Raw genomic sequence first — 24,661 nt, forward strand, 5'->3', positions numbered from 1 at the left:
CTGGTGTGGTCAGCACCAGGCCGGTTGGAGGAGGCCAGTGGGTGGACAAGTACGAACAGGGCGCAGAGCATCAGGGGGTAGAGCTGGGGCTGGGGGCTCCTAGGCAGGTATGGAGGTGACTGCTTGTACATCCACATGCAAGCACGCCCCTGTGCATGTGCGTGTGCACGTACGGGCTGTGCGGGGGTCTGGCGGTACCAGCAGTTGAGGGGTTTGTGGAGTTGGTATAGAAAGTGCATGGCCCATGTCTGTCTGAAGTTCAGAGGGCATGGAAGGGGGTGCTTAGGCCGGTGTTGGGGCCCCCGCCTGTGTGTGTGAAGGGGTGGACGATCCCCGCATTCCGAGGCAGAAGGGCAGGGGTACGAGACTGGGCCTGGTGCTCAGGGTCCTGCTGGGGCTGATGTGGCTTGAGGCCAGGGCGGAATCTCCTTGGGTCAGTGTTTGGGCTTCCTTTTTGACTTCCTCAGCCCCAAGCCAGTTCTTCTCTAGGCTGAAGACATAGCCTCAGCAGACTGAGTCTTAAGAAATAGAATGCTGGGCTTCCCTGGTGGCGCAGTGGTTGAGAGTCCACCTGCCGATGCAGGGGACACGGGTTCATGCCCCGGTCCGGGAAGATCCCACATGCTGCGGAGCGGCTGGGCCCGTGAGCCATGGCCGCTGAGCCTGCGCATCCGGAGCCTGTGCTCCACAACGGGAGAGGCCACAACAGTGAGAGGCCCGCGTACAGCAAAAAAAAAAAAAAAAAAGAAAAAGAAATAGAATTCTGAGGAAGTAGGCTGCAGCTGAAGGAGACGGCAAAGAGCTTGGGGTCACTGAGTCTGTCCTGGATAATTTCAAGAGGGAATTCTCACTCCAGCTGGGTAGTGTCATATAGGGTACCTCCTTGGGGGCTGAGGGGGAGACATACCATGCCACCCGGGTTACAGTGGGACTTGGGGGCTCTAGCGTCCTGAAGGAACTCAGCAGTTGGAGGAAAAAGAAGGCCGCAGAGTGCAGCTGTGTCAGGAGCTGGAGCAGGGGCTCAGCCTCCCTCTGTCAGCATCTCCACTGTCTCCCTAGCCCCGCCCTGCCCACCTTCCTCTTCAGTGACACAGAGGGCCAAGGCTGGCTTCTCTTGGCTGCCTTCGCACTGGCCAGGTAAAGGCTTTCCTTGCACCCTTCTGGGGTCAGGGGCTGGGGCCCATCCTGTCAGAGCTCTGAGGTGGGGAAGGATTGGACTCCTTGGGGGTCTTTGCCCTGATGCCCTCAGGGGCAAAGGGGGCTGAAAACAGAACGTAAATAAAGGCACAATAGATAGATTGATGAGAATACAACTTGGAGGAGAGACATATTGGGCAGAGAGAGAAAGTGCTGAGAAGGAGCTTGGTGTCATAATGTTTGTTTAGAGTCAGAAAGGACCACAGAGAACCGCAGGTGCAAAGGCTGCCTTTTACAGGTGAGGACACTGTGGTCCAGAGCAGAGGGAGAGGCCATCACTAGCTAACTAGCTGAAAGACAAACAGCTAGTTATGTCCATCCCAGAACTCAGAACCCAGTCCTTTTGGCTTGGGCTCTGGGGGCATTTTACCTCTTAACTTCCGGACGGAGGAGAGAGAAAAGGGAGGGGGAGCTGTCCATTGTATGGAGAGTAGCCCAGCCCTGGCCTTTCTGAAGATGAGAGGCTCCTAGCCTGTCCTTGTCCCCCAAAGCGGGGAGAGTGACATCATGCTAGAGCCCCCCAGACCCTCTGTAATCCGGGTGGCATGGTCGGCAGAGCTGAGCCCTGGCTGGGCATACCTAGCTAGAGGCCGGGAGGATGGTCTCCAGGCTGCTCTGGCAGAACAGCATGTTTGAAAGGCTGGGGTGTGGAAAAGACCCTGGGTGCTGGGGGACTGGATTGGGGGCCTTTTGCCAGTCATGTTAAAACAAGAAGAGGGTTGGGCTGCAGCAAGTCACATTTGAGAACTTTTTCATGCTGGTAAAATCTTTGCCCCAAGAGCAGGTTTATAATTATGATTAATTGGTAATAAGTCTTAGTAGTATTGATAATTTGTAATAATACGAATAGCTACTATGCTGCTGTGTGGTAGGCAATATGCTGTTATATCCTTTGATATATCATTTAAGTCCCACAGCAACCCTAGGGAAACTGAGGCCCAGAGGGATTAAATGAAGCATCTTGGTTGTACTGATAGGAGGTGGCAAGGCAGGGATGGAAGCCTGGGTCTGTCCCACTGCAAAGAACCACATGCTTAACTACTATGCCCCTCCAACATGATTGGCAAGGGAGGGGCTTTGCTTTGGTGATGTTGGGGGACTGACTGGGTGACTCTGTCTTCCTCTTCTTCCTGTTGCCCGCCCTCCACCAGTCCCTGCCTAGTGACAGGTCCTGGTCAAGGTCAGTTGGGCAGGCAGCTCAGCATTGCTCAGACTTACTTATGGAAAACTTTCTTGGTTGGGATCAACAGCAGGAGGACTTCAGGGTTCTCGAGGAAGTCCAGCCAGGACCTGGCTACAGAGGGAAGAAGGCAGTATCCTGGCTGGGATTGCTGTCTGGCTTGGCAAGACAGGGTGATGCTAAGGTTCCTGGCACTCCTGAAGCCTGAGATGTTAGCTCAGGGATAGAGGGATATTGGCATGGCTTGGGGAGGCTGGGGCCTTGAGGAGACAAGAGGGCTGCAGGCAGGAGAGTTTGGAGGATGGAAAACAGGAGGGTGGGATTTGGGGTGCAGAAATGAGGAAAGACCAGAAATAGTGAAGATGGCAGAGATGCAGGATATTTGCAGAATATGTCACATGTGTAAAGCACCCTGTCTCATTTTGGTATTTAAACTTCTAAGCCCCAGGTTACTGTTATGACCATTACCTGTATAAGAAAACTGGGGTTCAAAGAGGGAATTTACCCCAGGTCACACGGCTAGTGCGGTGGCAGGACCAGATCTGAAGGCTGGGTCTCTGGGTCTAGGTCCACAGCGCCTGTCCTCAGAAAGAGAAGTGTGGGAAGACGGAGGCAGGGATCTGTCATCCCGACCATCCTTCTGTCAATATCCCCAAAGCCGTCTTCTGCCTCAGTCTCCAAGATAGGCAGGCACGCTTCTCTCTCAAAACATCAGGCTCCCACTTGCATGGGCCGAGGAGCCATGTGCCAATCAAGTAACCAGAGCAAGCGCCACCATTAAAGCTTGGGGCATGTGTGACCGGAGCGGGAGGCCTGCACTGAAGGATGGGGGGTAAGGAGGAGAGAGCACAGCCAAGGGAAGGCGCAAGCTGGCAATGCTCTCCGTGTTTGGCGGTTGGAAGTCTCATAGCCCGGGCCTGGGAGACCCTGGTGCCAATCAGAAGGGCCAAAGGTCAACAGATGGTAGTGAACCACGCAGGGGACTTGAAGGCATGGAGAGGAGAGATTAGAGAGAAGGAGAGAAGGCCAATTAGCAAAGGAAAGGTGGGGGATACACCAGGAACTGCATACGGGTAGATTGTGCAGTATCATCTTTTTCACCTACAATGTGGAATGTCCGGATGAAAAGCCAGGAGGAAACTAGTATGGAGTTGGGAATGGGTATTTAGAGTGGCCTCCTTCATTCATGCCAAGCCTTAATTAGGGAGAGGAGGAGGGGCCAGAGAGGGAGCAGTGAGGAGTCCTGGGAGGGAAGAAAGGGAAGAACAGAGAGCCCATGAAGTCAGCCAAAGCCCGTGCAGGAGAACTTTCCTGAAGCTAAGGCAGGCCCTCCCAGGAAGATCCTGAGTGGAAAGCAAGATTGTCACTTCTCCAGTTTCTGGAAAGGGGTCTGCGTCAGAAAAGAAGAGGAAGGCTGGAGAATGAGCTGCTCGGGGAAGATTTACAGTCCCCATCCCCCCATCCCCATCCTCTCCACCGGCAGCTCTGTCGCCCCTTCCCATGTGTATTGAGTGCCCACCGTGTGCCAGTCACTGTGCTAGGTGCTTGAGATTTATAAGTGGGGGGGCGGGAGGGGGAAGACCAAAATTCTTGTCCTCCTAGAGATGACATTCTAGGGAGGGGACACAGCTTATATGCAATAAACATAATAAATATGTGAAAATGATATAGTGTGTCAGAAATACAGAGCTGGGTAAGCAGGAGGAAGGAAGGGAGAAGACTGAAGCAAGGCAGGAGAGAGAGGGGAGTGGGGGTCTGGCTCCGAGGAGGGTCTGTGTGAGAGATGAGGCACAGCATGATGATGGGTTTTCTCTGGTTAAGGAGAAATGCTGGCGGGGCAGAAGTTGGAAGTCTGGTTTGGGGAAATGGCGGGGGAGCCCAGGCTGCCCAGCTTTGGAGGGAAATGGGACATTCTGGGGCCAGCTGGGGCTCTGAGAGCATGCCCCAGGCTGGCCTATGTGGGTGAGCAGTGCAGGCCCAGAGCAGGAACCCAGAATCTCATGGGCCTCTCCTCGGCCCAGCTGTCCCGTCACTCACGCCTGCTGCCCATTGGTTATTTTTGCTACGGAATGTGCCAGCCCCTCGGATTCTCCTGGGCAACAGGGGCTCAAGTTACCCCCTCTCCTCACTCAGCTCCCCCATCTGTGTGTGGGTGTGTTTGGGGGTGGGCAGGGAAAGCGCCTGTGTGAGTCCAGGGTCCTCTGGTTGGAACTGATGTGGACATGCACATGTACCCTCTCATTGCACGTCCTGTGCGTGTGTCTGTAGGCACAACCTCTGCTTCTGGGGGTCTGGGAAACAGGACCACCTGTAGGCACTGAGATTGTACAAGTCATGACCTAAAACTTTAAAGGGCCACAAACTCAAATAACTTCAGGAGCCAAGTAGGAACTGAAAAGGAGCGAGCTGCTGTTGTCAGCAGCTGAATTTGAGCATGTTTGCCATGCAAACTATTGGGCAGGCTGAACAAAACTCATCAGTTGGCTCTGTATTTATTTTGGACCCATGCTTTAAAGAAAAAAAGTTAGGCGTCCCACTGACCAATCAGCGCATGAGGCTTTATGGGACAGTGGTCAGTAACTCAGTCACAGTGCCTGGGTTAGAGTCCTGGTCTCCCAGTTACCGGCTCTGTGACCTTGGGCAAGTAACTTCTCTGTGCCTCTGTGCACAGATTAAATGAGTTTATTTATATCAAGTGCCTAGGACATCGCTCGGTACATACTAAGCATGCTGTCAGCATTAATGTTAATGACTTAGTAGTCACATCTCAGAAACCAGATTGGCACTACTTGTGCAGGCTGGGGTGGGAATTTGGATCTGGGGACACATGGAGGCACAGAAGCTGTGTGGCTTTGGCTAAGTGATAGGACTTCTCTGAGCCTTAGTCACTTATCAATTAAATGGAGTCAGTTACATGTTCATAAGGGTTTCAAGCTCACCGTGCTGTTGTCAATAAGGTAACGTTTATAAAGTGCCTGGCATTTAATAAATGCTTAAGAAACTTAGTTATAATGATTGTTGGGGCGGGTAGTTTTGTGTAGGCAAAATATGCATGGTACCAAATGAGAGGCGGACAAAGAAAATTTGGTGAGAGTGCTCACCTGTGAATGAGAAGGTGGGTTATATGTGTGAATAATAGGAGCATCTCTGGGCACCTTAGCTGGTGTGTGTGTGTGTGCGTGTGCGCGTGCGCGCGCCAAGATGCACAAAGTACCTATCATCACGGAACTCGAGGGCCCTCTCTGGCTTTCCTAAACAGCCTGGGGGGATTCGCATTCTGGGTACATGTCACTACGAGAATCCTTGCCCTGTGTATGATCTGAGCGCCCCCGCCCGGCGCCACTGCCCTGCGGCGTGTTGGGTACTGCCTAGAAAGGCGGACGCGTGCGCATGTTTGTGGAGTGAGCCAGTGGAGATGCGGCTGACCTTCCGGAGCAGCCCCGCGGGAGGCGGGTGGGGGTGGCGTGGACGCCGCGTTGGGCGGCCAATGAGAGAGTGGCCCGAACTCTCCTAGGGGCCACTGCAGCCCTTTCTGTGCCTCAGTTTCCCCAAGTGTCGATGCGGGGCGGGGGGGCCGCGAGGCAGGTGATCGTCGCCCCAGGGGACGCAGGGGAGCAGGCGAGGGAAGGGGCGTCCGGTGGGGGGAGTGCGGGCTGGCGGGGGAAGGGCCGGCTCCGGCCGCCGCCGCCGCCGCCGCTGCCGCCATCCCCCACGCCTGGGCTCCCGCCTGGGCTCCCGCCTGGGCTCCCGCGGCCCCGAGGCTCCTTCCGCCACCGGCGCCGGCCCCCGCCCGCTCCCCGCCTCGCCCCCGGCCCCGCCTCCGACTCCGCCCCGCCCCCGCCCGTCCCCTCCTCGCCCGGCCGCCGGCCCGGCCCCCTCCCCCGCCATGAAGAAGCTGTGGGTGAAGAAGCGTTTCCAGGTGAGGGCTCTGGGGGCGGGCGGCGCAGGGAGGGGGCAGGAAGGGCTGGGCGCCCCGAAGGGAGGGCGGGTCGCCGCGGCCGGGCCCGGGGAGGGGGCGCCGGAGCCGCGCCTGCCCAACCCCGGTACCCGAGGCTGCGGGCCGGGCGCGCTCCGGGGGGCTCCCGAGCCTGCGTCAGGCCCCTTCCCTCGCCCAAGCGCAGACCCCTCCAGCGCCCGCGATCCCCGCGACCACCGGGGAGGCCCCCGCAGCAGCCCTCGCCGTGGAGCGCCCACGGGCTTCTGTGCCACCTCTTGTCTCTGTCCAACCCCTGGCCCCCGCCTGGCTCTCCCCAGCCCCCCACTCCGGAGCCTTCCATCTTCCGGTGCTCCTGAAAGCACCGCGCAGGGATCTGCGCTGAGCTCAATGCATTCCCCAAGCCCTGCCCCGTCCTCCGCGGACCCGGGCCTCCTTCCTGCTTTCGTGAGGCTCCGGCCCTTTGGGGGATCTTGCCCTCTGCCCCTTAATCACCCTCCCTGCCCTCTTGACACCTATCCCAGATGTCTGTCCTTCCCCCAGCAGGAATCTGTGTCCTGGTCCCTCCATCTCCCAGTCATCCAAGCATGTCCCCCCGCCAAGTCTCTACCTTCGCATCAGTCAGCCTCTGTCTCTGGGGGGTGTCGCTCAGGTCCCCAGTCCTCTATCCAGCCTTTGGCCCTTAGCCCTGTCTCCTTCCTCCCCGCTCCTCCCCAGAGGCACGCTGGAGCTCCAGCTGGGAGGGCTGACAGGCAAGGAAGGGTGGAGACATTCCATACAGGGGAAGCTAGCTGCCCGGGGTCTCTTCCACTTCCCCCACCCACACTGGCCCCTGGAATGACTTTCTGTTTGATATAGAGGTTTGGACGAGAGGTATAGGGAGGTCAGGAGCAAGCCCTCCCCTCAACAACTCATTCTGGCTTTTCTCTTTCAGAAAACCGGCCACTCCCGCCGGGCCTTTGGCCGACTCACCCATGGTGCGTGGACCATGAGCTGCCTGCTGTACCCCATGAGCACTCCTCCTCTTGGTTCATGTCCCTTCATGAGGCACCCAGGCCTTGAAGATGGCCCATGAGATGCGGGACCCCCCACATGCCCACACTCACCCACCCACCCAAGAAGGCCCCTTGCAGCTGAGAGAGGACCTAGCAATGGGGGTGAGGGGTTAGCTGGCACACCCCATCATGGGCCTGGGCTTACTGTTCTCCAACTGTGGGCCCTGTGGGGATGAGTTCAGTGCCATGCTCCTATAACCAGTACACGGCTCCTGCTTGTCATGGCACCCGGGGAGAAACTGAGGCACAGAACCTGATAGAATTTGGGGAAGTTAAAAAATGTGCCCAGGAAACTTTGCTCCTAGCCTGACCACATTTCTGAGGACCATTCAGCAGTAGAAGAGAGAGATCGGGAAGAGGGTGCCTGTCATATCATGATGCAGAACAGATGGGGAGGTTCGTTTGAAAGGAGAGGTCACAATGCAGATGCACAATGCAGATACCGTAATAGAGGGTGGGCCTGACCCCTAATGGGGGGCCTGGGTCTGTGGCTGGGCCGAGCACAAGTAGGTGTGTGTGTGTGTGTCCATGTGTGTGTGTGGCCAGTGGGAGCACCAGTGAAAGTGCCAAGGATGCCAAATCGCTTGGGTAGTTAGTTGAAGAATCTGCCAAAGCACATGGGCTCCCCAGTGCGGGGCCCCATGGAGCCTGCAGGCAGTCAGTGAATGAGAGATGCTTTGCCCATCCCAGGTGTCTCCCTCCCCCCACTCCCATCCCGACAGGGCATCTCTGGGCACTGGGTAGCCTCATGGCCCCTCTGTCCTGCCTGCCCACCGCGCCCGACCCCACAAACCCTCTGATAACAGTCTGTCCATGTCTCTCTCCTGCTGCTCCTATGGAAGCGAAGTTTTCCGCTCCTGCAGAAAGCAAAGTTACGGTAGGAAACTGGCTCCTGCCCTAGCCCTCCACTTCCCCACTTCCCTGCCCGACCCCGGCCTCTCCTCACCCTGCCTCAGCTGCACCCTGATGTGTTCCGGCTGGTTTGGGGTGGAGGACAGGCTCGCCCTGCGGTTGGTCGAGTGCCCTGACAGTACGACTCTGAGGTGACTCCCCTTTGTTCCTGGGGGGCCAGAACCCAGAATTTAGAGCCTTGGAACCTAGGACCTTATTATTTTGGGGGGCTGCACAGGAACTTAAGTTATCACTGACGGGAGGAGGGAGAGGGGCTGCAGCCCTGCAGTCCATTAAGTGGCCGGGAGGGGGGACTGTAGGTAGCTTTGAGGGCACCACCAAGGAGGCAAGGGTGAGGAGCCAGGGGCCCAGAGATGGAGCCAGGGGACTGGCATGGGAGGGGTTACCCTGCGCCTCTCAGGATGGGCAGCGGGATGTGGGGAGAAACGGGGGGGTGGGGGGAGGAGATAGACGCTGGAAGCCCTGCTGGTGGCGATACGGAGCCTCCTGTGGGGGAGGCAGGAGGTGACAGAGGGAAGAGTTGGAGTCAGAGGGAGGGGAGCCCTGCCCACACAGACCCCTTCTGCTCCAGACTCGGAGACGGGCGAGGATGACATCAGCGACGTGCAGGGGACCCAGCGGCTGGAGCTTCGGGATGACGGGGCCTTCAGCACCCCAACGGGTGAGCTCTCTGGGGCGCTCACAGAGCCGGCAGACGGCCTTCCCACAAGAGGTGCCTCGCTTCACTGTGCTCCTTTCTCTAGAGGGCTCCGACACCCTGGTGGGCACCTCCCTGGACACACCCCCGACCTCCGTGACAGGCACCTCAGAGGAGCAAGTGAGCTGGTGGGGCAGCGGGCAGACGGTCCTGGAACAGGAAGCGGGCAGCAGGGGTGGCACCCACCGCCACCTGGGCAGCCCAAGGCAAGCACAGGCAACCGGGGCCGGGCCACGGCACCTGGGGGTGGAGCCGCTGGTACGGGCGTCTCGAGCTAATCTGGTGGGCGCAAGCTGGGGGTCAGAGGATAGCCTTTCGGTGGCCAGTGACCTGTACGGCAGCGCATTCAGCCTGTACAGAGGACGGGCGCTCTCGATCCACGTGTAAGTAATGGCCTCACCTGGGCCCGCACTGTCCCACCTTACCATGCCGTCCTGCACTGCCCCTCACTGCTCATCAGCCTCCACCCCCCCATCCCTTGCACCATCCATCCCTCTGTGCACTTCTCCACCCGCCCCCCCCCCCCAACTGCTTCCACTCCTGGCCCCAGCTACCCACTCTGCCTTCCCACACGGCTCCATCCTCCTCCTGTGCCATCACCACCCACACCCTCCTGCTGCCACCTGTCCTGGCTCACTGTGCCATCTCCATGGTCTCATGGACCCCTCTCTGCCTTCCTCGTCTCCTCCAAACTCTCCACTCTCCCAGGGGCCCTCTCCTGCCTCGCCCATTCCGGCTCCAGTTGTCCCCAGGATCCCCCCCACCAGGGCCCCCTCCGTGCCTGTTGTCTCAGCAGCTGCTGCCTTTTCATCTCTCTGCACATTCCTGGTCCCATGTGGGCCTTTTTCTGGGAGGAACTGAACCTTTCCGCACGGCAGCTCCCGGGAGAGCAGGAGGGAGCGAGAACACAACCAGGAGACAGAAGCGAGCGAGGCGGTCAGGGGGTAGCTGGGGCCGGGGGCCTGGGAAAGCAGGGGGATGTGAGGTGCATGGAAGGCAGGGGGCTGGGGCGGGGAGGAATGGCGATGGCGGGGGCCTGGGGTGGAGGCAGAGGGCTGGAGTGATGGAGGTGGCGGCATGTGAGGATCTCGCGGGAGACGCCCAAGGGTGGGGTTGAAGGTTGTCCTGGTAGGCGGCGGTGAGGAGCAGGGGTGTTGGAGGCGTTGGAGCCATTTTTGGAGATTTGAGGCTGGCAGATACAGGAGGGAGTGCTATGGTAGAAGAGGGGAGTGGCTGATGAGAGAGGTATTAGGGGGCATTTGGGGAGCCGACGGGGGGGGGGGGCCTGATTCGTGATGGGTATGGGTGTGTGGGGGAGGTACCATCATGGAGGAGAAAGAAGGGGCCTGGTGGGGGGAGGCCTTTGTGAGAGTGGCTGAGCTTGCTAGTGATAGGCAGGGGAGAGGTCCCGGGCAGGCGCAGGGGAGGCGCCCTTGCTTTATCTGGTTGGCGTTAGCCGGGCACTCCCGTGCCCTGGACTTGCCTTTTCCTTCCCTGCCTTTCTTTGCCAGGCCCCAGCCTGAGCCTGGAGTTGCTATGGCAACTTCGGAGGAACCTATTTCCTTAGTGATATCTGTGGTACAGAGGCTGGCCTAGAGCTGGAAGCTGCCGGCAACAGGCCTGCTCTGCTGTCCCCAATTTCTCTCCATGCCTCACCCAGTTCCCAGAGGCCATTCCTCAGCGACTTTGTTGTCCCTCCCCCAGAGTAGACTGCCTCCCCGTAGGTGGCTGGCTGACGTTCTGCTCCCTAGGGCACTCTGGATTGCATCCCCGCCCCCCATCAGAGGTGAGGTCTGCAGTGTAGGTGGCTGACCCGGGTAGTTTAAAACATCCTGACACTCGGGCATCCCTAGAACTTCTGCTCTTGGCCAGTACCGTACTATTTCTCCTCCCTTCTGTGCCCCCAAAATCCCATTTTGCAGGGAACAAGGGCTCAGAAGCCAGACTACCTGGGTTTCAACCTAGCACCAACCATTTACTAGCTGTGTCACCTTAGTAAGGCACTTCACCTCTTTCAGCCTCAGTTTCTTCATCTGTAAATGGAGATAATAGTCCTATCGCAAAGGACTTTTGTGAGGATTAAATGACTCAATGCATTTTAAGCATTCAGTACATGCCTGACACATGATAAGTACTCAGTGAGCCACTTCATAAGTTTTTTTTTTTTTTTTATAAATTTATTTTTGGCTGCGTTGGGTCTTCGTTGCTGCGCGCGGGCGAGTGGGGGGCTAGTCTTCATTGCGGTGCGCGGGCTTCTCATTGCGGTGGCTTCTCTTGTTGTGGAGCACGGGCCCTAGGTGCACGGGCTTCAGTAGTCGTGAGTCGCAGGCTCTAGAGCACAGGCTCAGTAGTTGTGGCGCACAGGCTTAGTTGCTCGGCGGTACCTGGGATCTTCCCGGACCAGGGCTCGAACCCGTGCCCCCTGCATTGGCAGGTGGATTCTTAACCACTGCGCCACCAGGGAAGTCCCCATAAGTTTTTATTAAGCTGTCTCTTATGTGTTAGGTATGACGCTAATATCTCAGATCCCTTTTCTTGCTAATTTCTATACTTGATGTGCCCCTAAGAGTCCAGATGGGGGAAACTGAAGCCCAGCTCTTGGGCATCAAAGCTCTGAACGTGAGGGGGCACTCTGGGCCGACCAGCTTCTTCCCTCCTCCTCTTCTCCCACACCCACTGTTCAGGGCCACACAGTAGTTATTCAGGAGCTGAGTTATTTCGGAGCATACCCCTCTGGGGAGTTTCTGTGTTTCTTAGGGGGGTTTCCAAGGACTCAAGGTAACTTTCCCAGGAACAGGACAAAGTCAAAGCCCTGTACTGGGGGCAGATTTATCAAAGGGAACAGGAACCTGGGTTTCCCACCCCAGGGACCCCAACTGCCTGCCACCTGCTGTTAGCACTGCTGAGGGGCTCAGGTGTGAGGAGGTGCTAGGCAATCTCAGGGATAAGGGCATTGCTCCTGGAAAGCTTATGCCTGTTCTTCCAGGGGCACGGTGAAGGGGGTATGTCCTGCTGAGGATGGGCAGGGCTATGGGGGCCAGCTGGGGGCAGGAATGAGTAGGAGGCTGCATTCCCGAGAGGGCCCCTCCCCATCCAGCCCTCCTGCCTTCCCTCACCACTTCATCCTTCTGGTCCTAAGCCTCATTATTTTCTCTCCCACCACTCAGTTCTGTTTCTGCTGTTTCCCAGCTTCTGGGGCTGGGGGGAGGGGGCTGGCCAGAGCCCCTGGGACTGAGTCTGTACCTGGACCCAGCCACCAGCCCAATCTTCCGGTGCCAGAGCTGCCAGCCTCTCCCCAGCACCTGCTCTGGCTGTGCCTTCCTCTTGGAGGGGGGAGGAGGAGGGGCTGGCCCATGTCACCCCCAAGCCTTCCCAGCATGCCCACCGCCCGATTCCTGTCACGACCTGAAGGTCTAGGAGGGGAGGCCCCCTGAATCTTCTGCCCCTCTTCGTCTTGGTCCTGCAGCAGTCTCCCTCAGAGCGGATTGCACAGGGAGGAGCCTGACCTTCAGCCTCAGCCGGCCAGCGAAGCCCCCCGTCGCCCGGCCCTCCCGCCTCCCTCCAAATCCGCGCTGCTGCGCCCACCGTCCCCTCGGGTGGGCAAGCGGCCCCCACCGGGACCCGGAGCCCAGCCCCCAGCCCCCCCCCAACCGCCCCACCGGCGCACCCGGGAGCCGGTGCCGCCCGAGGACGCCACCGCCGAAGAGAAGCAAGGGAAAAAGTCCAAGTCTTCGGGGCCCTCGCTAGCGGGCACAGCGGAGTCCCGGCCCCAGACGCCCCTGAGCGAGGCCTCGGGCCGCCAGTCGGCGCTGGGCCGCTCGCCGAGGCTGGTGCGCGCCGGCTCCCGCATCCTGGACAAGCTGCAGTTCTTCGAGGAGCGCCGGCGCAGCCTGGAGCGCAGCGACTCACCGCCGGCGCCCCTGCGGCCCTGGGTGCCCCTGCGCAAGGCCCGCTCGCTAGAGCAGCCCAAGTCCGAGGGCGGCGGGCCGTGGGGCACGCCCGGGGCGTCGCAGGAGGAGCTGCAAGCGCCGGCGCGCAGCGTGGCCGAGCAGCGACGCCTGTTCCGGCAGAAGGCGGCCTCCCTGGACGAGCGCACGCGGCAGCGCAGCCGGGCCTCTGACCTCGAGCTGCGCTTCGCCCAGGAGCTGGGCCGCATCCGCCGCTCCGCGTCGCGGGAGGAGTTGGTGCGCTCGCACAAGTCCCTGCGCGCCACGTTGCAGCGCGCTCCGTCCCCTCGAGAGCCCGGCGAGCCCCCGCTCTTCTCCCAGCCCTCCACCCCCAAGACCCCGCGGGCCTTGAGCCCCGCCGACGCCCAGCCGCCCCCTCCCAGTGTCGCGGGGAAGCCCGGGGATGAGCCAGGGAGGCCCCGGAGCCGCGGGCCAGCGGGCAGGACGGAGCCGGGGGAAGGCCCGCAGCAGGAGGTTAGGCGCCGGGACCAGTTCCCGCTGACCCGGGGCAGAGCCATCCAGGAGTGCCGGAGCCCCGTGCCGTCCCCGGCCGCCGATCTCCCCGAGACCAGGACGAAAGCGCCCCCGGGTCGGAAGCGGGAGCCCCCGCCACAGGCCGTGCGTTTCCTGCCCTGGGCCACGCCGGGCCAGGAGGGCGCTGCTGTGCCCCAGACCTTGGAGAAGAACAGGGCGGGGCCTGAGGCCGAGAAGAGGCTGCGCAGAGGGCCGGAGGAGGACGGCCCTTGGGGGGCCTGGGACCGCCGAGGGGCCCGCAGCCAGGGCAGAGGTCGCCGGGCCCGGCCCACCTCGCCTGAGCTCGGTAAGGCCTCGGGGAGGGTAAAAGAGGTGCTGAGACCTGGGTGGGAGCGTGTCTGGGAAGAGCGAGGCTGCTAAGGCAGCTGCAAGGGTGCGGTTTCCCAGGGACGGCATGGCCCCAGGTTCGAGTTTGAGTGAAGGATTGTGAAGGCCCCTTGTGTATAACCTACCTGCCCGCTGGTGACGCAGAGCGTGCGAGTGTTTTGTTGGAGGCTGGGCGGAGCCGAGGTGTGAGTAGACACCTGGTGCCCAATGTTTGCTATAGGGCCCCTGAGTCCAGTGGCCTGCTGGCCTTAACGGTGGACCTAATGGTGGGGGGAGGTACTGTGGGAACCTAAGGAGCCCCTCCACCCCCCACCCCTCTGTGGGGGAAGAGACAAGCCCGTCTCAATAAATAATTGGTCATGTCCCTATTACAGGTGAGCTTTGGGCCAGCCAGTTCTCAATATTTACCTTCCCATCCCGGCACCATCTCCTGCCCCATCATAGCTACTAAGATCTGACCCAGCCTGCCTTCTAGCCTCCTCTCTCCCATCTTTGAGTCCCTGCATGGCTGAGCTGACTGTGTGTTGTCTCTCAGTCTTCCCGTGGATGGTGGCCAGTAGCCAGAATGCCCCTGCTGCCCCTAACTCTGCCTAACTGAACATCAACTTGGGGCCACTCCTGGAGCGAGACAGAGGAAGCTGTCCTTGACTCGCTCCCACCTCAGCTGCTTTCTCAGGCCAGATACCTCCACCCCCTGCTCCTAGGACGCCCTGTCAGTATCTCTTTCAGTGCCTATACCAGCCCTGGTTTTTGGGGGTTTTTTTTAATCACGTTATTTTTCATTTTAGTATTACTGTCTCAAAATCTTTAGAGATGATTAGGAATCTGTTCATGATCCTGCTAGCCACATTGTTGCATATCCACAGCCATTTCCCGAGCCACATTGTTGCATATCCACAGCTGTGTCCCAGGCATTGTGTTAACTGGGCACTTAGGGATGTTACTTTATTTTAATTTGTATGTCAGCTCTGCAAGATGTTGGGTGTTATTTATCAGCTCCATCTTACAGATAAAACTGAGGCACAGAGATTATCTAATTTGCCCAAGGTTATGGGGCTAGAAAACAGCATAATTGGGATCCTCACTGTTCTTTTGGCTACATACACTGTGCTTTATCTAGCTTATAGAATGTCAGAATTAGAAAATACCCAAAGAGAGCCACAACAGTGGAGTTTTATGATCTCTTTGTGTGTACAAGCTTCCTGTAAGCAGGGACTGCATCTTATTTCCTGTTGTGTCCCTGGTACCTGTACAGAGTAAGCAGTAAGTGCAGTGTTACTGTTTGATGAATGAACACAGTCTAAGCTGATCTTCATGAGTCCTCTCAGGTGGCTACCGGAAGCACCTGCCACTCCCTCTTTTGAATCCAGTGGCATCACTAGTTTGATAGTTCACCACGTGTTGCCCTGTGACACTATCATTGCTCAAGTCTTGGTTTGCTGTTGGCTTGTCTTCTGTCTGTTTGGAAGCTTGTGAAGTCTTGTGCCCCTGAGAGCACCTTACGCAGGGCCTGATCTACCATCCCTGATGCCTGATTTGTGTAAAGACATACACAGCACAGCCCCTGTCTTCCTCCAGAAACCAGCACTCTAACTGTGGCTGAAATTGAGCAGCCAAACCATTGTGGAGTCCAGGCCGCCCTGTCCTGTTGAAGAACTCCCTTCTGTCTTCCTTTCTTTCCTGTCTCAGGACATTCAGGAGAGAGACCCTTTGCTCCCTAACCCTTGCCTTCTAGAAGCCCCTCTCTCTGGGTTTGCCCCCTCTCCCCCTGAGTCATCCCCACAGGGACCGTGTCCCCTTACCCTGTCACCCATGTCTCCGGCAGAGTCTTCGGATGACTCCTATGTGTCTGCTGGAGAGGAGCCCCTGGAGGCTCCAGCCTTTGAGATACCCCTGCAGAATGCGGTGGTGGCCCCGGGGGTGGATGTGCTGCTCAAATGTATTGTCACCGCCAACCCCCCACCTCAAGGTGAGCTCTAGGCCTGGGGCCAGGCTAAGATGGAGAGAGGGAGGGGAGATCCCCCCTCCCTGCCCCTGACCCCAGTCCTCAGAGGGCAGGGTAGGGTGGGTGAAGGGGGGAGGTCATTGCTCCATGGGGCTGGCTGGACTCCTCTGTGTGTGTGTGAGGGAAGCTTTTCCAGAATCCCTTGAGAGTGGGGGGGTGGGGGCAGGCCTAGGCTTCTGTGACTGAGGGGCATTCCTCGGGTTTCCCTAGGGTGGGAGAGGAGTGCCGTGGGCTCTGTGTGGGGTGGGGCGGGCCCCAGTGGGCCCCTTTGGGCAACGGCAACCTAGTTAACCCGCTGCTTCCGCACAGTGTCCTGGCAGAAGGATGGGTCCTCGCTGCGCAGTGATGGCCGCCTTCTCATTCGGGCCGAAGGCGAGCGGCACACCCTGCTGCTCCGCGAGGCCCGGGCAGCCGACTCAGGGAGCTATACAGCTACTGCCACCAACGAGCTGGGCCAGGCCAGCTGTGCTGCTGCGTTGGCCGTGAGACCTGGTAGGGAGCCCGCGGGCCCTGGGGCCGGGTGGGGTGAGCAGTGACCCTTCCCATTCCTAGCCTGGAGCTTGGGCTCTCAACCAGTGTGCAGTCTGTTCTCGTGTGTTGGCTGCTCTGGTGGAAGCATTTTAAATGGCCCTGGCTTCAGGGCAGGGGCCAAATTCCCAAGGCACACACCAGATGGGCCAACTCATGAAGTCATTGAAATTTGTCTTTAGCATCATCTAAATGCCATCCTCCCATGGCATTTCCCTGATCAGGGTCCTGTGGAGAAAGCAAATTACTCTTGAGTCTCAGAGAAAAAGAGTCTCCCAGCTCAAAAGGCTTAAAAGCCATCAGGAGTCTTTTGAGGCCGTTTCCTGTCTAGAACGGCCACCCTTCCCACCCCCGCAGTAGAAAGAGATGCTTTTAAGTGCCATAGCCCTCCCCCACTCCCTTGCTCCTTCTGTGGCACCCAGAGCCCTAAAGAAGGTGCAGCCGAGAGCGCCTTTCGGGAGGTGGCAGTGGCTGAGGCTACCTCGTTTTCTGTTTTTATGAAAGTCCTTTCTTGGTGTCGGACTGCTTCCTTTGGATTTAAGCCCACTTTCTTTCAGGTTGAGGACTGGTGTCAGTGTGCACGGCCAGTTCAAGTCATTCAGGTTGCTGGGCCTGACAAGGTGCTAGCCCTGGGCGGGGAGTGGTGGGGAGGATAGGTGAGGCTGGGTAGGGGGTGTTCCAGAAGGAAAAGTCACAGACTCAACCCTTAAGGATATTATCACTGGGTCATGAACTTAGATCAGAGGACCTGGGTTGGCGGACAGTGCAGGGCAGATGAACCCAGTGCCTAGAACAGCCAAGTGGTCGGTCAGAGTTGTGGGATGCTGGACTGAGAGACATCAGAGCCCTGAGGAGCCTGGGAATTAGATGGGCAGGGGGTGGGGCCGGGCATGCCTGGAGAGGGAACAGCACGCACTGTTCTATCCCTTTCTTTCACTGAGTGCTGCAGGAGACGAGATTACAGAGCCCAATTTGCTATAGTCCTGGGGCCTCAGCACCGTCACGATTAGGGAGTTCTCGGTGGCATCTGACCTGAGTCCCAGTCCTGCATTAGATCCTTTGGGCCGCACATGTCTGGCTTTGCAGAACTGCAGGTCTTCCTCTTCCTTAGCTTACGTACACCTCCCAGGAGCCCATGTGTTAGGCTTTCTCCTTCTCCTCACCCCTCCCGCCACGCTGAATCATACCCATCCCTCTGCTGCATGCTTCCGTCCTTCCATCACCCCTGGGATCTGCCTTCTGACTCAGCTCCCAGCTCCCCCTTAGGTGGCTCAGACCTGGCTCCAGGACTCCGGTCAATACCTGGCTTGGGCTGAGATTTGGCACGGGCTTGTGGGCGGGTTGCCCCAATACTGGCTTGGGGCCATTTGGGAGCCTTTTAAGGTTGGGAAGGAGGCTTGGGCAAGGCAGCTGTCAGCACTTGACTGGGAGTTCTGCATTCGCCACGCAGAAGCTCCCTGCACTTCAGTTTCCTCGTTTGTAAACCAGAGATAATTATACCGTCCTTACGAATGAAAGCAAATGTGTGAACGAGCTTTATGAACTGTAAAACTGTAGACAAATGTTAGTTGTTAGCGTCATTAAGGGGTGATGTGCACAGGAGCATGGGTTTCCACGAGGCTGCTGGGAAACTGCCTCTTCCTCTTCTGCCCTTTCTTCAGACTGTCTGTGCCTTGGGGACTCCTCCCCTGCCCTTGCCAGGCCTGCAGTCCCTCCATATTTCCCAGTCCCTGGGTCTTCAGCCCATCACAGCATCTCTGTGCCTCCTCCACCCTGGGGAGCCAGAAAGCTTCATCACAGTAGTCAGCTGTACCAGGCATTGCAGCCAGGCTGCAACTGGAGGGCTGGCTGGAGGGCCCCAGGGCTTGAGGGGCAGGCATGTGAGTCTAGATTTGGCTGTCGTGGAAAAAGCAGATTTTCTTACCCTACAAGGCACTGTTTGGTCCAGAGCAGCTGGCCGGGGGCCAGTGGACCCAGAGAGCAGCAGAAATGGGCGGGACCAGTGGGTGGCGCAGACATTTGGCAAGGGAGGGGGTCCCAGGTCTGGAGTCTGTAGGGAGTGAGGGGGCGGAGCAAGGGAAGGGTGTGTGTGCGCCCAGGCTGGGAGCTGGGAGCGGAGCGGGTTGGGGGAGGGAGTGTATAGCGTCTTGTGCGAAGAGGCCTTACGGAACCACCTCCCTTTCTTGCTCCTCACGGCACCCCCTGCTAACCAGGGCTGGCTTCCCAGTGCCCTCTTGGGGTTCCCCCCTCAACAGGACAAGCTTTTGAGATCCCACAGATCTCAGTTCCTGGTTGGGAACTTCGGGACCAGGGAGAACTGAAGAGGTAGTTCCCTGGGTGCTGCGATTTGGGGGGCACAGCCTGTCTTCACCGCCTCTGACAGCCCCACCCCAGCCCTGACTCCCTCCCAGCCTGCTCCACCCCACTGGTAAACTCTGCGGAGACCATGGTCATGCTCCCAAAGCGGGTGTGTGGATTGGGGCGGGGGCTTGGGGAGTGTGGGAGGTGTGCTTAACTAAAGCTAAGCATTCTCCATGCTGCCCGCATCCCTCACCCACGCCTTCAGTGAGCACCGATCGATCGGGTGCCGAGTGCTACATCTCTCTAAGCAGTTTCTTGTGTTTGGAGAGTGCCAGATACTTTTTTCCAAACCCTCTCACATTTCTTCCCTTACTTGAGCTGCACCGCACCATATATACCCCTTGGAGAGGGACATCTCAGGTAGTAATATTACCATTTTACAGGTGGGAAGATGAAAGCATAAAGTGGCAGAGTTAGCACAAGGCCGGCAGCCTTTACTGAGCATCTATAATCTGCCTTAGAATGTTAGAAGCAATAGGTGATTTAGGGTGATGGAAATAGTCACCTGTGAAGCAGATGAACTTAGTATGGATGGCAGAATAAGGTAACGTGACTCCTTAGCATTTACTGCCTGCTTCGTGTGTATCAGGCCCTGTGTTGATTGGGTTATCACATTTAATCCCCCACTGGGAGGTAGCCTCTATTATCATGCCCATGTTACAGATGAGGAAGCTGAGACTTGGAAAGCTTTAGCAAATTACTCCAGAGCATCGCTAATCGTAGAACCGATGATAGAAATGTTCTCACGTGCACTAAAAGGGTAGCCCCTGGCTACATGTGGCCGGCCGTTGAGCACATGAAGTGCGGCTAGTGTGACTGAAAAGCTGACTTTTCCATTTTATTTTAGTTAAAGTGCACTGAAATAGTCTAAGGAAGCTCGTGGCTACCCTGTTGGGGTGCTTAGCTCTAGGAGCGGAGGCCACTGGGAAGCCGGGTCGTGAAATGAAGCCCTGTCCCCGGGTCTCCCAAACCTGTATTCCTAACTACTGCGCTGCACCATCCCCTTTCCCATGACTCTGAAAGGGTTCAGGGTTAAGGTGGAATTGGGAGCCTGAGCTCCTGGGGCAGGGGGTGGAGAGGCAGAGACTATCCATGCCCTCTGTGGGTGGGTCAGCCTGGGGGGAGGGTTCCTCTCCTTCCTCTCTGAGTCCCCACCTTCCCCATGGCTCTGGTCCTGCTTTGTTTCCCTGAGTGCCTGGTGTGCCCATGCTCGGCTCACCCCCACCGCAGGCTCTGGTCAGGAGTAGGGGGAACGTAGGGGATTCGTGCACCTGGGCCTCCATCCTGCTGCCTTCAGTCCTCCCCTCAGGCACAGGTCTCATATATTTGAGCCCAAGGTTCTAGAATTTTCCAGCTGAGACCTTGGCTTCTATACTTCCCCTCAGCTGGCCACCGTGCTCTCATCTACAAAGCAAGGGTCATTGTAACTCCTGGGCTACTTCCTTGATAAGATTTGTGAGGCTCTGTGGGGCTAATGATTTAGCTAAGGACCTTTTGGCCAGAGGATGAGGCTTAACAAAGCTCATTGTGGTCCCACCTATAGGACCAACACCACCATAACAGAAAAGAGGTGGTTTATTGGAGGTCATGAACATAAAAGGAAAGGAAGAAGAAATCACAGCACCAACATCTGCCCCCCCTCTTTTCCTGGCCCTGGTCTTGGCCGTCTGCTGCAGAATTACAGGTTTTCCCTTGGGAAGGCAGTGGCTGTCCCTGGAGAGGATCTTGAAATGCCACATGGCCCTTTTGTCCATCCTTGATGGGGGTTTGGACAGCATCTAAGAAACCAGTGTGGTCCCTTGACCCGACTCAGCCCTCCCTCCCCACTCCTGTCTATCAGAAGCAGGTCGGCCCCAATCCGTGCCTTCCCCCAAGGCTGTTACCTCAGAATGGGGGTCCTCACGCACAGCTGTCAGAAGAATGAGGGTGGGGAATTCCCTGGCAGTCCAGTGGTTAGAACTCAGCGCTTTCACTGCCGAGGGCCTGGGCTCCATCCCTGGTCGGAGAACTAAGATCCTGCAAGCCGTGTGGTAAGGCCAAAAAAAAAGAAGAAGAATGGGGACCTAATCTATCATGGGTGCCAATTTATCTAAACATGCAGCAACCCCAAGTAACCCACGTAGGGAGTTAACCACTTCCATGGCTAGGTCAGGCTGCCCAGGTGAAATTCTCTCCGCTTCGTTGTCCATTTTAAGCCAAAATGGAAACATGCTCAGCACAGCCCTTCTCCTTTTCCAAGGGGAGATACTCACGGCAGCACCTGCGGAAATTCCCACCTGCAGGCCAGCCTGTGCATTCTTTTCCCTCACTTCCGTGGTGGGATTGCACAGCAGACATATATAGAAATCCTGAGACGGTGCGTGTGGAAAGCCGGCTGTGAACAGCCAGACCATTTATGTACATGCTGTGAACCTCCAGCATGTTACTCCTTCCTCAGAAACCTCACGGAGCTCCCTTTGCCTTCAGAGTGAAGGCCACACTCCTGGCCTTGACCACCTGGACCTGAGGATGACCCAAGGGTGGCTGGAGGCACCTGCTCCAACACTCCATGTCCCACTTCTTTCTTGTTTACCCAGTTCTGAGCCAGAAGGTTGAGCTACAGTTCTCTGCACACGCTTTCTGCCTTTGAGCATTTGCTCAAGTGGTTTCCTCTGCCAGGAAACCTGCTTTTTTCTGCTTAAACCAAACTCTTAATTCTAATACCACCCTTCCATCAGTTTTCCCTTCTTCCCTGAGCCAAAAGCAATATCCTGCTCTCTGTACTTGTCTGGCCCTTATCTGCCCCTCTCTTGCCACCTTATTCGTGCTTGCTGTTACAGTCGTGTGTGTATCTGGTTGTTCATCCCAACCAGCCAGAAGGTTTCTGAGGGCATCACTATGCCTTCACCACTGTCAGCCCTTCCAGCTGTACCTGAGGCCCTCCAGGACAGTCAGGGGCTGAGTGGACCGCAGGGACTGTGTGTGAGGTGGCAATGGGGGTAGAGACTTTCACAAGGCCCTAGAAAAACCTGGGTCATATGCAGAGGCTGGGGGGGACCTGCATCTGCAAAGGGTAACGAGGATCTGCCTGAGAGTGGAGGTTGGGATGGCAGAGGAGACCACAGAGTAGTGGTCCTCAAAGTGTGGTCCCCAGACCAGGAGCGTCGTCGGCACCTTGGGAATGTGTTAGAGCTACGTGATATCAGCCCCAGCCGGACCTACTGGATCAGAAATTCTGGAGCTGGGGCCCAGCGAGCTGTGATTTAAGGAGCACTCCACACGATTCTGGTGCCAGGTGAACTCTGCGCAGCACTGCCGTGAGTCAGGGACCTTGCGCCAGGTGGGAGGCCAGGTGGTGCAGTGCGAAGCATATGGGCTGTGGAGCCAGGCCTCCAAGGTTCGGAGCCTGGCCTTGAAGTTTGTTAGCCGAGTGAGGTGGGACTTACTGATACTACCTCTTTGGGTTGTCCTGGTCCCAGGGGTCCCTAAACTTTTGTGTGCAGAAGAATCACCCTGGGGGGTGCCTTTTAACAAATTTCCCATGTTTCTTCAGGTCAGAGTAAGGCCCAGAAATTTATAGTTTAAACAGCTTCCCAGGTAGTCCTGATGTGGGTGGTTCAGGGACGACTCTGAGAAACCGTGATGTAGAGGGCCCTGTGTGACGCCTTTCATGTAGGTGGCTGTGACTGTATCCATCCTGGGGACACCTTAGGGGATGTTGAGATGCACTGGTCTGGAGATGAAGGGCTTCCCAACTTGTGGGCTCCCCAATGCCATTATTTTCATTAAATGAATCTGACCTGGAAGCAGTGTTGAAAGGCGAGACAAGGGCACAGAGTGTGTAGGGCCAGCACATGGCGGGCATATGTGCATCTTAGATTTGGGGGGCACCTGCTGCCGTCTCCTTGGCTGGTGTAACTGTGTTTCCCACAGTGAGAGCCAGGCTTGTGGGTGGAGCAGGGCTGGGATATAGGGACAGAGATGGTTTTGGCAGTGGGGCCAGTGAAAAGTCGGGTGGCACCAAGGCCTGGTGTGGAGCCCCAGAGGCTCTGCGAGCTGGAGACAAATCCTTGATCAGCCTCCTTGTTCTTGCAGTTCTGGGGGTACAGAGGGGTGAGGGGCCGCTGCCTTGTTTTGAAGAGGCCTAGTTCTGACTCCTTTGGAGCCTGAGCGTCCTGCCTGGGCTGCTGTGACACTTCCCCTCTCTAAGGGGCTTGAGGACTCCTGAATCACTTGGTCCCCTGACGCCCCTAGGGTGCTATTCCCCCAGGTACCACCAGGGGTCTCTGGCTCCCTGCAAACCCTGCCCATCCAGCTCTAATCTCCGCAGTCCCTCCCTGGGCCCTTGAGCTGCTTCAGTGCCGTGCAACCTGGAAGTGACCCCAGAGGGGGAGGGAGTGCCTTCCTCCAGGGACCGTGCCGGTGATCCCAGCATCAGCTAGTGGCCCAGGCCAGAGCAGAGGCTCATCAAGTGCCATCCTGACTCCCCTTTCCACCCCCATGTCAGGACAGCCAACCTGAACGGTGCCCCCCGCCCCCGCCCCCGCCCCCGCCCGTCTTCACGTCTTCACTGGGAATGTTGGGAAACACGGGTCACAGCTCGGGAATGTGGCCCTGGGGCATGGGTGATAGGAGGCGGGAGGAGGCCGTGTGACCTCTCCTCAGCGGCTCCCCTGCTCTGCCCTTCTCCAAGCCCCATCGCCACCAAGTCCAGATGGGTGCTAGTTGTGGGGGCCACTGAGAGGAGCAGCCCTCATCCTCCTGACCGTTGGCTCTGGTGGGGCTGACGGGGTGAGGGAGCGTTGCCAACAGGTCCCTGGTAGAGCCTGTAGGAGGGGAGTTGGGTGCAGACCCAGGAACCGGGGGTGGGGCTGCTGGGCCAAAGCTGCCATGGCAGGAACAGGGAGGCAGAGGTGGGATTCCGGGCCCCTCAAGTTGGGGGGCCAGCACCTCTGGGAAGGAGGCCGAACAGCTCTCTGATTCTTAGCACCAGAGAAGACTGGGTATGGCCCGGCGCCAGAGTATTTGAGGCTTGTTGGTGTGGATTGCAGCATCAGCGACCTTGGCAATTTGGTCAGGGAAAGGGGCACCACAGGGGCCATTTGCCATCAGTACCTCCTCTGGTGGACACGTCGAAACAAATGGGTCCGTGCGAGCATGTTGGCTGCTGCAGTGAAGTGCCACCCCCATCTTCCCCTGGGGACTGAGGCCCCCGTCCTGTGAGTGGAGGTGCCACTGAGGGGGCTTTGTTTGTCAGGGTCCCGGAGCTGTAAGGAGAGAAAAGGCAGATCCCGCTGCGTGGGAGTGAGCAGGGTGGCTAAATACAGCTGGCCGCTCCGCCCCTCCCCCCCCCCCTCCACGCCAGGGCCCAGGCTGCCTGTGGCCTCGGCAGGCACCACCTCCCCAGCCAGCTGCCTGCCGGCGCCCAGCCTGTCCCGGCCTGGCCAGCCCTCACCTCCTCCTTCCCCTCCTAAGGTTCCTTCCCCTCCCCCAGGACCTCGTGCAGAGCCTCGGCAGAGTGAGTGGGGCCAGGCGGGCTGGGCTCCTGCTCCCTGGGGAGCGGCCAGCAGGGGTGGGCAGTGGGCAGGCAGCCGGAGGGCCTGGTGCCAGGACAGAGCCTTCGGGGCAAGCGCAGGCTGGGGTCCGCGTGCAGTCTCGGGGTGAGTTGGGGTGCAACCCTGCTCCTGGCATAGCCAGAGGGGCTTGGGGTGGGGGGTCAGGAGGAGGGGCCGGGGGCTGCGGCAGATTCATGTCTGTATTTGGCAGTCGGATAGGAGCCAGCTCAGTGAGGCTGGGCCCCTGGCCAGTTGCAGGGGAGGGCATCAGGGCTCTGGGGACACCCCTCCCCCAAGACAATGCTGGTGCCCCCTCCTCTTCCCCAGGCTGAGCCACCCTTCTCTGTGGATGAGTCAAACTCTGCTTTCCCAGCCCCTGAGAGTTCTGGGGGCTCTGCTGTAGGGTTGGGGGCCAACAGGTGTCCCTGGGGTATCTGGGGCAGGAAGCTG

The 24,661-nt window shown here is 58.1% G+C and overlaps 1 protein-coding gene across 11 annotated transcripts in view; it reads left to right on the forward strand.

The window, feature by feature from the left end:
- The window catches only part of SPEG (striated muscle enriched protein kinase), a gene marked incomplete at its 5' end in the record, with an annotated part of 56,151 nt that overhangs the window by 851 nt on the left and 30,639 nt on the right, over window positions 1-24,661 (forward strand). For 4 of the 11 annotated variants that reach the window (XM_081242046.1, XM_081242052.1, XM_081242049.1 and 1 more), the window contains 8 exons: window positions 6,223-6,296; window positions 7,246-7,288; window positions 8,214-8,243; window positions 8,850-8,939; window positions 9,022-9,358; window positions 12,442-13,742; window positions 15,609-15,752; window positions 16,098-16,280. In XM_081242046.1, the coding sequence (XP_081098172.1) occupies window positions 6,264-6,296; window positions 7,246-7,288; window positions 8,214-8,243; window positions 8,850-8,939; window positions 9,022-9,358; window positions 12,442-13,742; window positions 15,609-15,752; window positions 16,098-16,280 (2,161 nt within the window). The other 7 variants (XM_081242056.1, XM_081242053.1, XM_081242048.1 and 4 more) reach the window with 7 other exon arrangements.

This window comes from Mesoplodon bidens (assembly GCF_964165515.1).
Source record: "Mesoplodon bidens genome assembly, chromosome: 8".
Lineage (NCBI taxonomy): Eukaryota > Metazoa > Chordata > Mammalia > Artiodactyla > Ziphiidae > Mesoplodon > Mesoplodon bidens.